Consider the following 12,679-nt stretch of genomic DNA (forward strand, 5'->3'; position numbering starts at 1 on the left):
CCAGGGGAGAAATGGGAATTCCATGGGATAAGGCTGCAAGCACTGTAAGAAGAGAGTCAGTTATGATTGGGAGAAAAAACCCCTCTGACAGCTAGGAGACAGCCCTAGTCTGTTCCAGCTCTGGCATTCTCTACAAAGTGCACTGTTTTCCCTAAAGGTCTCCTATGTGCTCCCTCACCAGAGCTTGGGGGGCAGGGCTTGGTGGCCAGTGCCTCCCTTGCCACCTTTTTCCTGCTCTGTCAGCCCCTCACACCCAAAACACCTTTTCTCAAGAAGGTCATCATAGTTTGGCCTTGGTTCCTGGAGCCCAGCTTCTTAGAGGGACCGTGAAGGAATTTGGTCAAGAATTTTCTGTACATGTTTAAGTAACAGCTAAAGTAACAGAATATGAATCAATGAATTGACACATTCCTGTGGGCAGGCATTGGTGCACCCTTTAAAAAAAATAGAGATGTTGGGGAATTTGTCATCAAAAAATTGAAAAGAAAAGCTAGGAAGAATAGAAGCTAGAGAATATGTTTAATATCAATTTTAAGTTAAAAAACTTTTTGGTGTCAGGTTCCTAATGGCATTCAGAAGAGAAAATTTTCTGTAAGTCACTTAGAATAGGAGCTTATTAACTTCCTGACAAGAGAATTGGAGAGAGACAATGGATATTGCTGGAAATAAGTCCTCCCACTCCATTCAGCTTTGGCTTCCAAACTAGATATGATTGGTGCTTTGTTGATGGAGTCTTATGGGCAGCTCTTTTCTGGATCTACTGCATACTAGCTGTGTGACCCTGGACAAGTCACTTCCCTTCTTGCTCTTTAGAGCACTACGTGGCACAGTGGTTAGAGAACTGACTATGCTTGGAGTCAGGAAGTGCAAATCTGGCCTCAGACACTAGCTATGTGACTTCTAATTTTTAATTTTTTAATTTAGTGAGGCAATTGGGGTTAAGTGACTTGCCCAGGGTCACACAGCTAGTAAGTGTGAAGTGTCTGAGGCCAGATTTGAACTCAGGTGCTCCTGACTCCAGGGCCGGTGCTCCATCCACTGCGCCATCTAGCTGCCCCCTATGTGACTTCTGAGCAAGCCACTTCACCTCTGTCTGCCTCAGCTTCTTCATCAGTAAAATACGGGTCATAATTGCCCCTCCCTCTCAGGGCTGTTGTGAGGATCAAATGAAATGCTCTTTGTGAAGTGTTCTGCAAATCTTAAAGCATTATAGAAATGCTCGCTGTTGTTGTCATCAATTGTTATCGTCGTTCCCTAGTCCTCGGTTCACTTCGTGGCTTAATGAGGATGTTGGTGTCACTATGACGATCTCTAAGGTTCCTGGCAACCCTGGGAACTGATTATTTAGATAAAATAGCGCCCCATGCACACGCAGGGCTGGCTGCTTTTCAGAGTGCTTTCAAAGTCTTGTTTGACTTCATCATCCTCACCAACATGCTTTCCTTACTAAGTGCAGGGCTCACTACTAGATGCCGAAGGGGATACAAGCTTATGGGTCAGCAAGGGAGAGCAAATGTGGGAGAGAGAGTGCTGAGTGGATTGGTGAATAGAGTGCTAGGCCTAGAGTCAGGAAGATCTGAGTTCACATCCAGCCTCAGATACTTACTAACTGTGTGACCCAGGGCAAGTCACGTAACCTCAGTTTGCCTCAGTTTCTTCATCTGTGAAATGAGCTAGAGAAGGAAGTGACAGATCACTCCAGGATCTAGCAAGAAAACCGCAAATGGGCTCACAAGCGTCGGACACAACTGAAAAACAACTAAACAACAAACAAAAGACAGATTTGTGTGAGTATACTAGACAGACATGGATTTATAGTTTTATAACTATAGCTATGGGTATACACACATGTATATGTGGGTGTATTACGTGGGTACCTATGTACATATCGTGTACATCTGTATATATGTGTATACGCATATGCATGTGCTCCTATGTGTTGGTAGTATATAGTAAGTACCAAGGGAATGTTACATGCTCTCTGGCTCCGCCCTTTCCACCTTCACCTCCTTCTACCCCCTTTCCTTTGACAGCGCTTGCTGTAGGTGCCAGACAGTGTGCCAAGTGTTGGGTATACAAAGTGAGGCACAATCATTGCCTTTGAGAAGCATACAGTCTAACAGGGGAGATAACGGTCAAACACTTGAGTACAGACAGTGTAAATGAGAGGAATCTCAGAGGGAAGGTAGAATGGGCAGAAGGATTGGGGAAGACCTCTGGCAGAAGGTAAGATTTTAATTCAGTCTTGCAGGAAACCATTAGGCAGAGGTGAGGAGGGCAGGCGCTCCAGGTGTAGAGTACAGTTACAAAGGCAGAGTTGGCAGATGCATTGCCACGAGCAAAGACAGTAAGAAGCCAACATTAAACATATTCCTGTAAGCAGGCATTGGTACGCTCTTTAAAAAAAATACAGGGGAATGTGGGAAAATTTGTCTTCAAAAAATTGAAAAAGAAATCTAGGAAGAATAGAAGCTAGAGAATATATTTTGACTATCAGTTTTAAATTTAAATGTGTAAGAAGGCTGGAAATGTAGGAAGGGGTCAGGTTGTGAAGGTCTTTAAGAGCCAAACGGGATTTTTTTACCAAACAGGTAATAGGGAGCCACTGAAGTTTATTGCAGAGGGAAGTCAGATCATGGAAGATCTTTAGGAAGGTCACTGCCAACTGAGTGAGAGATGGATGAAGTGGAGGAGTACTGAGGCAGGGTAGGCATCAACCTCCAAGGTTATTGTAGTTGTTCAGGTTCTAAGGAGATGAGTCTTCATAGAGTGACAAGTCATTAGCCCAAAAGGTCTCCTTTTAAAGGGAAGTGAATCATTTGTATGTTGTTGTTTGTTATTTAGTCATTTCAGTCGTGTCTGACTCTTCATGACCCCACTTGGGGTTTTCTTGGCAAAGATACTGGAGTGGTTTGCCATTTCCTTCTCTAGTTCATTTGTACAGATGAGGAAACTGAGGCAAACAGGGAGAAGTGACTTGCCTGTGGTCACCCAGCTAGCAAGTGCCTGACGCTGGATTTGAACTCAGGTCCTCCTGACTCTAGGTCTGGCACTCTCCACTGCTCTACCCAATCATTTGTATACCTACAGGTAGACAAAATGGCTGGACTGATTGACGTACAAGTTGTTTACATTCATGGTCATAGCATTCTTTCCCTTGACGTCATTGCATTTTGTAAGGGAATAGATTTAGCAGTGGTACCTGGGGCTGATGAGACAGGAGCAGGATCTCAAAGCAACGCCCACCACCACCACCACCACCACATGGCCCGGAGGCAGTCATTAGTAACTCTCCATTTCACCTTCCCATGTATCATTTTCTCTTTCCCATCTCTTCTCATAAAACTCTAGCCTCCCACTCTTCCCTGTGTGCTTTTCCCAGCCCCTTTCAAAGTTTATGTTCCCGCCAGCATTTATTAGAGTGATGATAACTGACACAGAGATAAGTTCTTCACATCCATTATCTCATCTGATCCCCCAACAGCCCTCTGTGATTGGTACTGGAGGGGATCATTATCTTTCTCTTACAGCATAGGAAGCTGTCTCACAGCTAGTAAGTGTTGGAGGCAGGATGTGAGGGCAGGTCTCCCTGACTCCAGGTCCAGTGGTCTCCATTTCCCTCCCCAGATGTTGTCTACAATGCTCCAGAAACCTTTTAATCCTGGAAACACACTAGAAGTCCCCTTTGGGGCAGCCAGGTGGTGCAGTGGATAGAGCACCGACCCTGGAGTCAGGAGTTCAAATTTGACCTCATACACTGACTAGTTGTGTGACCCTGGGCAAGTCACTTAACCCTCATTGCCCTGAAAAAAAAAAAAAGAAAAGGAAAAAACAAGTAATCTCCTTGAGGCTAGAAGACTTCGTCTCTCCTTGTATTTGTATCACCAGTGCTTGGCACCTAGTAAATGTTTAATAAATGTTTGACTCCTTCCATGATATCATACTTCATTCAAGTGTTCTATGGTTCCCAGAGCTGTGTTCTAAGCTCTAGGGGAGACACAAAGTTTAGGGAGAACCCAGTCCCAGCCTACATAGAGCTCCCAGGCTGGTAGGGAAGATCAGCATGGACAGAAGTCATCCTATGGAAGCTCTCCTAAGTGCTCCCTGTAGAGAGGTACAGACCAGGGCCTGTGAGAAGGGCAGGGGCCTCTTTTTAAATTTTCAGTGTTCCCTTTCTGTTTTAGGGCTGGCTTGCCCACTGCCTCTGTAGAGAGGGCCCTTTGTAAACTTGCTTCTGTGGTCTTCTCTCATAACCTAGCTAAGAACTACGTTGCCCTGGATGACTTTGTCGAAATAACCAAGAAGTATGCCAAGGGCATCATCCCCAGCAGCCTTTTTCTGCAGGACGACGATGACGATGAGCTTGCAGGGAAGAGTCCAGAAGACCTCCCCTTGCGCCTGAAGGTCAGTGAGAACTTGGGCCCCCTCCTTGCAAGGAGATAGTGGACATAACGATGTTCCTTTTTTGTAAAATGAAGGTGGGGTGGAGGAGGTGACCTCACTGAGGACCTAGAACTGTGATCCCAATCAAAACAACCAAGAGGAAGCAGGGTGCATTTGTATTGAGAATTCAGCCAATAGTAATGATAATAATAATGATGATGATGATGGACCTGGATACAGAACTTTACAATTGGCAAAGCACTCTGCATACATTATCTCATTGGAGCTACATGGCCATTCAGGAGAAGTGCTATGGATATCATTCCCATTTGGAAGAAGAGAAAACTGAGACTTAGTGGGGTGAATTGAATTGACCGTGTTCGCATACAAGCAGGATTTGAATACAGGTCTTCCTGATACTCTCCCCACCATACTGTGCTATCATCCCAGGTGGACGCGAAGACTTAGAAGCTCCCCCGAGGCTAATATAGAAAGGAGAGTAATGAATGATGAGGCCGGAAAGATAGATTGGGGCTAAGTTGTAAAGGGCTTTAAAAGCTCCAAATGCTCATTTATGCAGGGCATTCCAAAAGGGCATTGAGAAGTTTGGAATTATTAAAACTTAAGGCTGGGACACTGGCTTTTATCCTAGAGGCACAATGAGCCCCCAGGGTCGATTGAGAAAGGGAACGTGGTGTGCGACAGGCACATAAAGGAATAATGTGCTCAGATACAAGCCACGCTTAGTCCTCCATTTGCCACGGACTCAGGTTCTTCGTGGAACTAAGCCGAGCTGACTCTGCCCCTTGGACCTAGGGAGTCTTCTTAGTCTTGTCTAAACCTTGCTAATCTCTGAGCTCTAGCTTGAGACAGAGTGCTCTAATCTTGATCCCCAGACCGTGGGTTCCCAGGCTGCCATTCGGGTCACTCATTCCCCCCATACCTCTGCCTCATCCATCTTGGATGCCTATGGTGCCCTGGCACAAGCACAGCGCTATCCCTGCGCACACACTGTGGGCACAATGCTGAACTTGGCTATCAGAAGACTACTGGGTTCAGATGCCAGCTCTGTAACTTAATACCCATACAAGTCACTCAGCCCCTAGGAGCTCGGACCTCCTCAGTAAAATGGGGACCATCATTCGTATTAACTCACCCATTTTATAGGCTTGGAGGGAGGGAATGAGGCCATGTATTATATGCCCTACAAGCCTTCAAGCCCCATGCATTAGTTACTGGTATTACAGTCCTTGTACTAACTATACTCCTGGTTAGGTCAGATCACTAGAGCTTATGTCGTGTATCCCATCTAGCTTCTTTATCCCTTGATCTTCTCTAAGGCAGTGGTACGTCATCTTGCCACTTCTCCTCACAAACAGAAACAACAATAATAATAGTTAGCATTCATTTGGCACTTTAAAATCTGCAAAGCAATTTACACGGATTATCTCATTTTATCCTCAAAGAAACCCTGAGATAGAGGTACTTTAATTATTCCCATTTTGTAGATGAGGAAACCAAGGTAGGCAGACACAAGTTGTCAAGGTTCACATGGGTAGCAGCTGAGGCAGGCTCTCAATTCAAGTGTTCCTAACTCCAAGTTGACCACGCTGTCCACTGTAATACCTCACTGCTTCTCTCTCCCCCGAACACCTTCCATATAAGTTTAGAATTTGCTCCTCACCTAGGGTCTCTTAAAGGAATTCATTTGTCCATTCTACCATCACAGGCTCATATTTTGCCTCTCGGGAAGGTTTTTGACTGTTTACTGGCTTCTGGTGTTTTAATCACAAAGATTTTAAGTGCTTTTTATATGCCAAACGCTGAACTAAATGCTGGGGAAGGAGAAAGAAGGAAAGACAGAGACAGGAGAAAGGTCCTCCTCTAAAGGAACTCTCATTCTAATAGAGGGAGAAAAAACATTTGAAAGGTTTCTGATTCAGGATACATAGAAAGCTCCAGAAATACTAGGGAATTGGTGGCAGATTGAAGTTGAGACTCAGGTGTCCTTAAGATGCATCAGCAGATCAGATGGGAATGCCTGGAGACCTAGAGGGTGTAAAAGCAGAGCAGCTGGTAAGGCCCAGAGGAATCTGTGCCCAGACGTGTCCTAGAAATAGGGTTTGACTTTCTAGAAAACTGGAAGTACCAGCAAAGTCCAGAACAGTTGAGTGGGTCTTTCCATTTATATTCTTTCTTTCCTTTCTTTTTTCTTTTTTTGGTGAGGCAATTGGGGTCAAGTGACTTGCCCAGGGTCACACAGCTAGTAAGTGCAAGGGTCTGAGGCCGGATTTGAACTCGGGTCCTCCTGACTCCAGGGCCAGTGCTCTATCCATTGCACCACCTAGCTGCCCCGGTCTTTCCATTTAAATGTCTGAAAGTGTTATGGTTTTAGAGGTGGAATGCAACGAAGTGGCCTTTATGACATACTTCGCATCTCAAACATTGGTTGCCCCCCCACACACACACACACACCCTCTAAAAATTTCATTTTCTTCCTTCCTAGGTTGTGAAATACCCACTTCATGCCATCATGGAAATCAAAGAGTATCTGATCGACATGGCTTCTAAGGCAGGCATGCACTGGCTCTCCACCATCATCCCAACCCATCACATCAATGCCCTCATCTTTTTCTTTGTCATCAGCAACCTGACAATTGACTTTTTTGCATTCTTCATCCCATTAGTCATCTTCTACCTGTCTTTCATTTCCATGGTGATCTGTACCTTGAAGGTTTTTCAAGATAGTAAGGCCTGGGAAAACTTCCGGACCCTCACTGACTTACTGCTGCGCTTTGAGCCCAACTTAGATGTCGAGCAAGCCGAGGTGAACTTTGGCTGGAACCACTTAGAGCCCTATGTCCACTTCCTGTTGTCTGTGTTCTTTGTCATCTTCTCTTTCCCCATAGCCAGCAAAGAGTGGATCCCTTGCTCAGAGCTGGCTGTCATCTCCATTTTCTTCACTGTGACGAGTTACATGAGTTTGAGTACTTCGGCCGAGCCATACACCAGGAGAGCATTGGTGGTTGAGGTCGCCGCCGGCGTGCTCTCCTTGTTGCCGATTTTACCTGTCGATTCGCAGTACCTGAAACTCCTTGGTGAAACGTTTTTTACTGTGCCCATCGGCCACTTTATCATACTGAATGTGAGTGTCCCGTGTTTCCTATTTGCGTATCTCTTTTACCTCTTCTTTAGGATGGCTCAGCTGAGGAATTTCAAAGGCACTTATTGCTACTTGGTCCCTTACTTGGTGTGTTTCATGTGGTGCGAGCTCTCTGTTGTCATTCTTCTCGAGTCCTCCGGTCTAGGTCTTATCCGAGCATCCATTGGCTATTTTCTCTTCCTCTTTGCCCTCCCAATTCTGATTGTTGGCATTGCCTTGATGTGTATCGTCCAGTTCTCTAAATGGTTTGTCTCCTTGGAGCTCACCAAAATCGTGGTGACCATGGTGCTGTGCAGCATCCCCCTGCTCTTGCGCTGGTGGACAAAAGCCAATTTCTCCGTGGTCGAGATGGTGAAGTCCTTAACCAAGAGCTCCATCGTCAAGCTCATCCTTGTGTGGATCACCGCCATCGTGCTCTTCTGTTGGTTCTACGTCTACCGATCAGAAGGAATGAAGGTCTACAACTCCACTCTGACCTGGCAGCAGTATGGCTTCCTGTGTGGGCCCCGGGCCTGGAAGGAGACCAACATGGCACGCACACAGATCTTGTGCAGCCACCTGGAAGGACACAGGGTCACGTGGACGGGGCGGTTCAAATACGTCAGGGTTACCGATATCGATAACAGCGCTGAGTCTGCCATAAACATGCTCCCGTTCTTCATCGGAGACTGGATGAGGTGCTTGTATGGTGAGGCCTACCCCACCTGCCTCCCTGGAAACATCAGCACAGCAGAGGAAGAGCTCTGTCGGCTCAAATATCTTGCCAAGCACGAGTGCCACATTAAGAAGTTTGATCGGTACAAATTTGAAATAACAGTGGGCATGCCCTACAGCAACACGGGAAACAAGACCTTTGAGGAGGACGATATTACCAAAGATATTGTACTGAGGGCCAGCAGCGAGTTCAAAAACATCTTGCTCAACCTGAGACAGGGCAGCGTCATTGAGTTTAGCACCATCCTAGAAGGTCGACTAGGTAGCAAGTGGCCAGTCTTTGAACTGAAGGCTATCAGCTGTCTCAACTGCATGGCCCAACTTGCCCCCGCGAAGCGGCATGTGAAGATCGAGCATGACTGGAGAAGCACTGTACATGGCGCCATTAAGTTTGCCTTTGATTTTTTCTTCTCCCCCTTCTTATCAGCAGCTTGACAGGCTCACAGCCTACCCAATGGATGGTGCCATTGAGTATAAGTAGAAAGCACCGCTCCTGTTACCTTAAGCTTGGCTTCTTCACCAGGCTGGCTGTAACATTATATTGAAGAAGCGTGTGTTCATTCAATGTGTGTTGATTCTGCACTTGGCAAAAAAAAAAAAAAATTTAACTTTTTTCTGTTTACGAATGCAGATTTATCATTGGAAATTGCATGCACACAGACTTCTCTAAAGCCCAAAGTTTGCTGTGGCTTATGTATGACATTGGAATTTAAAAAAAAAAAAAACGCTTGATATTAAAAGCACTTTATAGGTAACACCCCTCCCCTGTTATATACCTTTGGATTTATTGTTATTGTTGTTTTAAAAATATGAGCAGAAAGTATCTGGTATGCAAAGAAAATTATGTTGTATTTATTCAGTTGACAACACTAGTTCTAATTGTATTATTTGTGGTGACATATAGAATGGACTGAACTTGGGTGGGTTTTGAATTGATCTCTGGGTTTATTCCACAGGCCAGAGTTTTCAGTTACAGTGGGACACAACTGTGGTTGAGAATAGATTCCATGCCAGATTTTAGTGTACATACAGTGAATGGTTTCAGAGCCCTGTATAAAGTGACTATTGTGTGTGGGAATGTGCCAAGTCTAATCCTTATTGATTTGTGAAATACACCTCGGCGCTGGGCGCTCAGCCCCAAGTATTCATTAAAGTTTGGTGAACTTTAATCTGTATAGCAGAAAAAGCAGGGGCCGGAAGAGGCTAAAATAAAAATATTTGTGGTCACATCCTTGGTTGGTGCAATTGGAAAACTTTATTGCGACACACGAGCACAAAGAATAGAAACCATTTTCACCAGAAATTAGGACCCTTGATTTTGAATATAAACAACTTAAGTAGTTTTGTCCATAAACCTTTTTGTTCTTGGAAAAATGAGCACCAGGTTGGAAGGTACCCGAACCAAGCATTAAGCATTTTTTAGGTGCTGGTGGTACAAAAAAAGGGAAAAACGACCCCTGCCCTCTGGGAGTTTACATCCCAATAGGGGGAGCAACAACATACACATATACAGATATGGACAATATACACTCCTATTAGATACGAAGGAGAAGGAAATGGCAAACCACTTTGAGATTTTCACCAAGAAAACGCCAAATGGGCTCATGAAGAGTCAGACATGACTGAAAATGACTGAACAACAACAAACTTAGCTTTGTCCCCAAACAACAGCCATGCAGCTAGTTCCTGGGCCCATATTCAAACCTTTTTTCATCTTAACCCATCTGTGCTTGAGTTCTGATCACAAGACCTTCAAAAGCCCAGGGTCACTTCAGGCCACAAAAAATGGGAAGGATATACATGCACACTGTGGTTTGTATGCATGTAGATTGTATATAACTATATTTTTTTTAGATTCCTCATTGTATCTAAATATCGTATATTCACTACAGCAGAAAACATGGGTGTTTCCTCATATGATTTACAAGTTGAAAAGGATCTTAGTATCCAGTCCAAAGCCCTCATATTACTACCCTTACTCAGTAAGCTCCAGTGATTCCCAGTTACCTCCAGGGCCAAGTATAAAATCTGTTTGACTTTTAAAGTCCTGCATAAGCTGTCACCTTCCGATTTCCTTGCACCCTACTCTTCTTCACATATTCTCTTTTTTTTTTTTCTTTTTTCTTTTCTTTGGGCAGGGCAATGAGAGTTAAGTGACTTACCCAGGGTCACACAGCTAGTGTCAAATGTCTGAGGCTGGATTTGAACTCATGACCACCTGAATCCAAGGCTGGTGCTTTATCCAGTGTGCCACCTGGCTGCCCCCTTCTTCACATATTCTAAGATCCAGAGACACCGTACTCCTTGCTGTTCCTCACACAATACCCTAGCAGTGTCACTGACCATTCCCAAGCCCGGAATGCCCTCCCTCTTCAACCCTGCCTCCTGACTTCCCTAGTTCTACTAAAGCCCCAGCTAAAATTCCACCTGCTGCAAGAAATCTTTTCTTGATCCTCCTTAATCTTGGTTCCTTTCCTCTGTTGATCATCCCCAATTTATCCTGTATATATCTTGTTTTTATGTAGTTGCTTCCACGTTGTTTCCCCTCATTAGACTGTGAGCTCATTTAACAGCAGGAATTACAGCAGATGCTTACATGTTTATTAACTGACTGAGGTCCCAAGAATCTCTTATCCAGTCATACAGAACCAAAATTTGAACCCATGTCCTCAAACTCTCCAGTTAATGCTTAATCCAATACACCAGGCTAACTCACGGTGAGAAATGAACCAACTGTTCAATGTCTGAGCATTTACCTCAGTGTTCTCAAGGGGACATGAGTCACCTTAGCTCCCAATTTATAATGACATTTTAAAATTCTGAAATGTCCTTACTGGCAAACCAGCCAACCAACCAACATGTCCCTGCTTCCCCTGTATTTTGCATTAGAGAATTATCAGCAGATGAAAATCAAGTCTAAACCAAATTGAAATCTCCCCACTTGACATTTTAATCATGTCCACAGTTCACTACTACAGTCTCTGGTGTTGCTAACTTTCTAGTTTATCCATTCCCAGCCTTCTGTTGGCTCACACATGGGACTTCACTCTTTCTTTTCCTGTTTCAGCCCAAATTGAGGCCCAGATATTACAAATGGAGATCACACACGGAGCTATTACAAATCTCCAAGTGCTATAACCCTTCCATTTCTAAGTGTTTAACATAAAGGAAAATGGCTACTTTCCTGGATATTAAGGGACTTTTTCAGACACATAGAACAGAAAGTTCTATGCATGTGAGTGGCCCTTACCATCTTGCATTTATTCAATTATTAGTAGATATTGGAATGTGACTTTTGAAAACTGTTTTGCTTAGGCTGCTTTTTAACTCTTGACCCAGCCTCCAAAGTCATAGAGTCCTATAAAGCCTTGGAGTTCTTCACATGGGTATCCTTGCTTGGACAGGAATCTGTGAACTTGGATGGGGAAAAGGCATCTTTATTTTCACTAAACTTTAATTGAAATTAAGCATTTCCTTCAATTATTTAGAAACATTATTTAGAAGTTTCTGGCCAAGGATCTAGACTGTCTTTGCCTCTCCACTCCCATTTTATTGATGAGAAACATTGAGGCTCAAATTGATTATTAAGTGCTTTGACCACAGCCACACAGGTAATAACAGAATTTAGAATCCAAGCCCAGCCCTTAATTCCAGTTTCGGTGCTCACCCCATTACTTAGCCTAGTGGCCTTGAGCAAATTGCTTCTTTTTTTCTGAGCCTCAGTTTCCTCTTCTGGAAAATAGGGATTGCAATAGTTACCTCATTGGGTAAGCCTTAAAAAGCAATGGAGCAGGGGGCAGCTAGATGGCGCAGTGGTTAAAGCACTGGCCCTGGATTCAGGAGGACCTGAGTTCAAATCCGACCTCAGACACTTGAAACTTACTAGCTGTGTGACCCTGGGCAAGTCACTTAACCCCCATTGTCCCTCCAAAAAAAAAAAGCAATGGAGCCAGGGGCAGCTAGGTGGCTCAGTGGATAGAGCACTAGCCCTGGATTCAGCAGGACCTGAGTTCGAATATGGCCTCAGACACTTTACACTTACTAGCTGTGTGACCCTAGGCGAGTCACTTAACCCCAATTGCCTCACCAAAAAAAAAAAAATTAAAAAGCAATGGAGCCGAGGGCAGCTAGGTGGTACAATGGATAAAATACTGGCCCTGGATTCAGGAGGTCCTGAGTTTAAATCCGGCCTCAGACACTTGACACTTATTAGCTGTGTGACCCTGGGAAAGTCACTTAACCCTCATTGCCCCACATAAAAAAGCAATGGAGCCAATTGTGACCTCTCTTCTTGGGTTACTCAACACTGATGATGCTAAGCTTTAGAATCTTGGGTTGTCAGATAATGATAAACCTTAAAATTTTAGAAGTAGAAGGGGCTCTAGAAGATTCTTACAATCCTAGCTCATGGCTCTGTAG

At 44.4% G+C, this 12,679-nt stretch overlaps 1 protein-coding gene across 2 annotated transcripts in view; it reads left to right on the forward strand.

The window, feature by feature from the left end:
- The window catches only part of WFS1 (wolframin ER transmembrane glycoprotein), a 60,889-nt gene extending 51,398 nt beyond the window's left edge, over positions 1 to 9,491 (forward strand). For both annotated transcript variants that reach the window (XM_043971950.1, XM_043971949.1), the window contains exons 7-8: positions 4,259 to 4,404; positions 6,890 to 9,491. In XM_043971950.1, the coding sequence (XP_043827885.1) occupies positions 4,259 to 4,404; positions 6,890 to 8,695 (1,952 nt within the window). In that variant the 3' untranslated portion in view covers positions 8,696 to 9,491. The remainder of the gene's footprint in view (positions 1 to 4,258; positions 4,405 to 6,889) is intronic.
- Positions 9,492 to 12,679: the final 3,188 nt, after the last annotated feature.

The sequence above is a fragment of the Dromiciops gliroides genome, chromosome 6, assembly GCF_019393635.1.
Source record: "Dromiciops gliroides isolate mDroGli1 chromosome 6, mDroGli1.pri, whole genome shotgun sequence".
Classification (NCBI taxonomy): domain Eukaryota; kingdom Metazoa; phylum Chordata; class Mammalia; order Microbiotheria; family Microbiotheriidae; genus Dromiciops; species Dromiciops gliroides.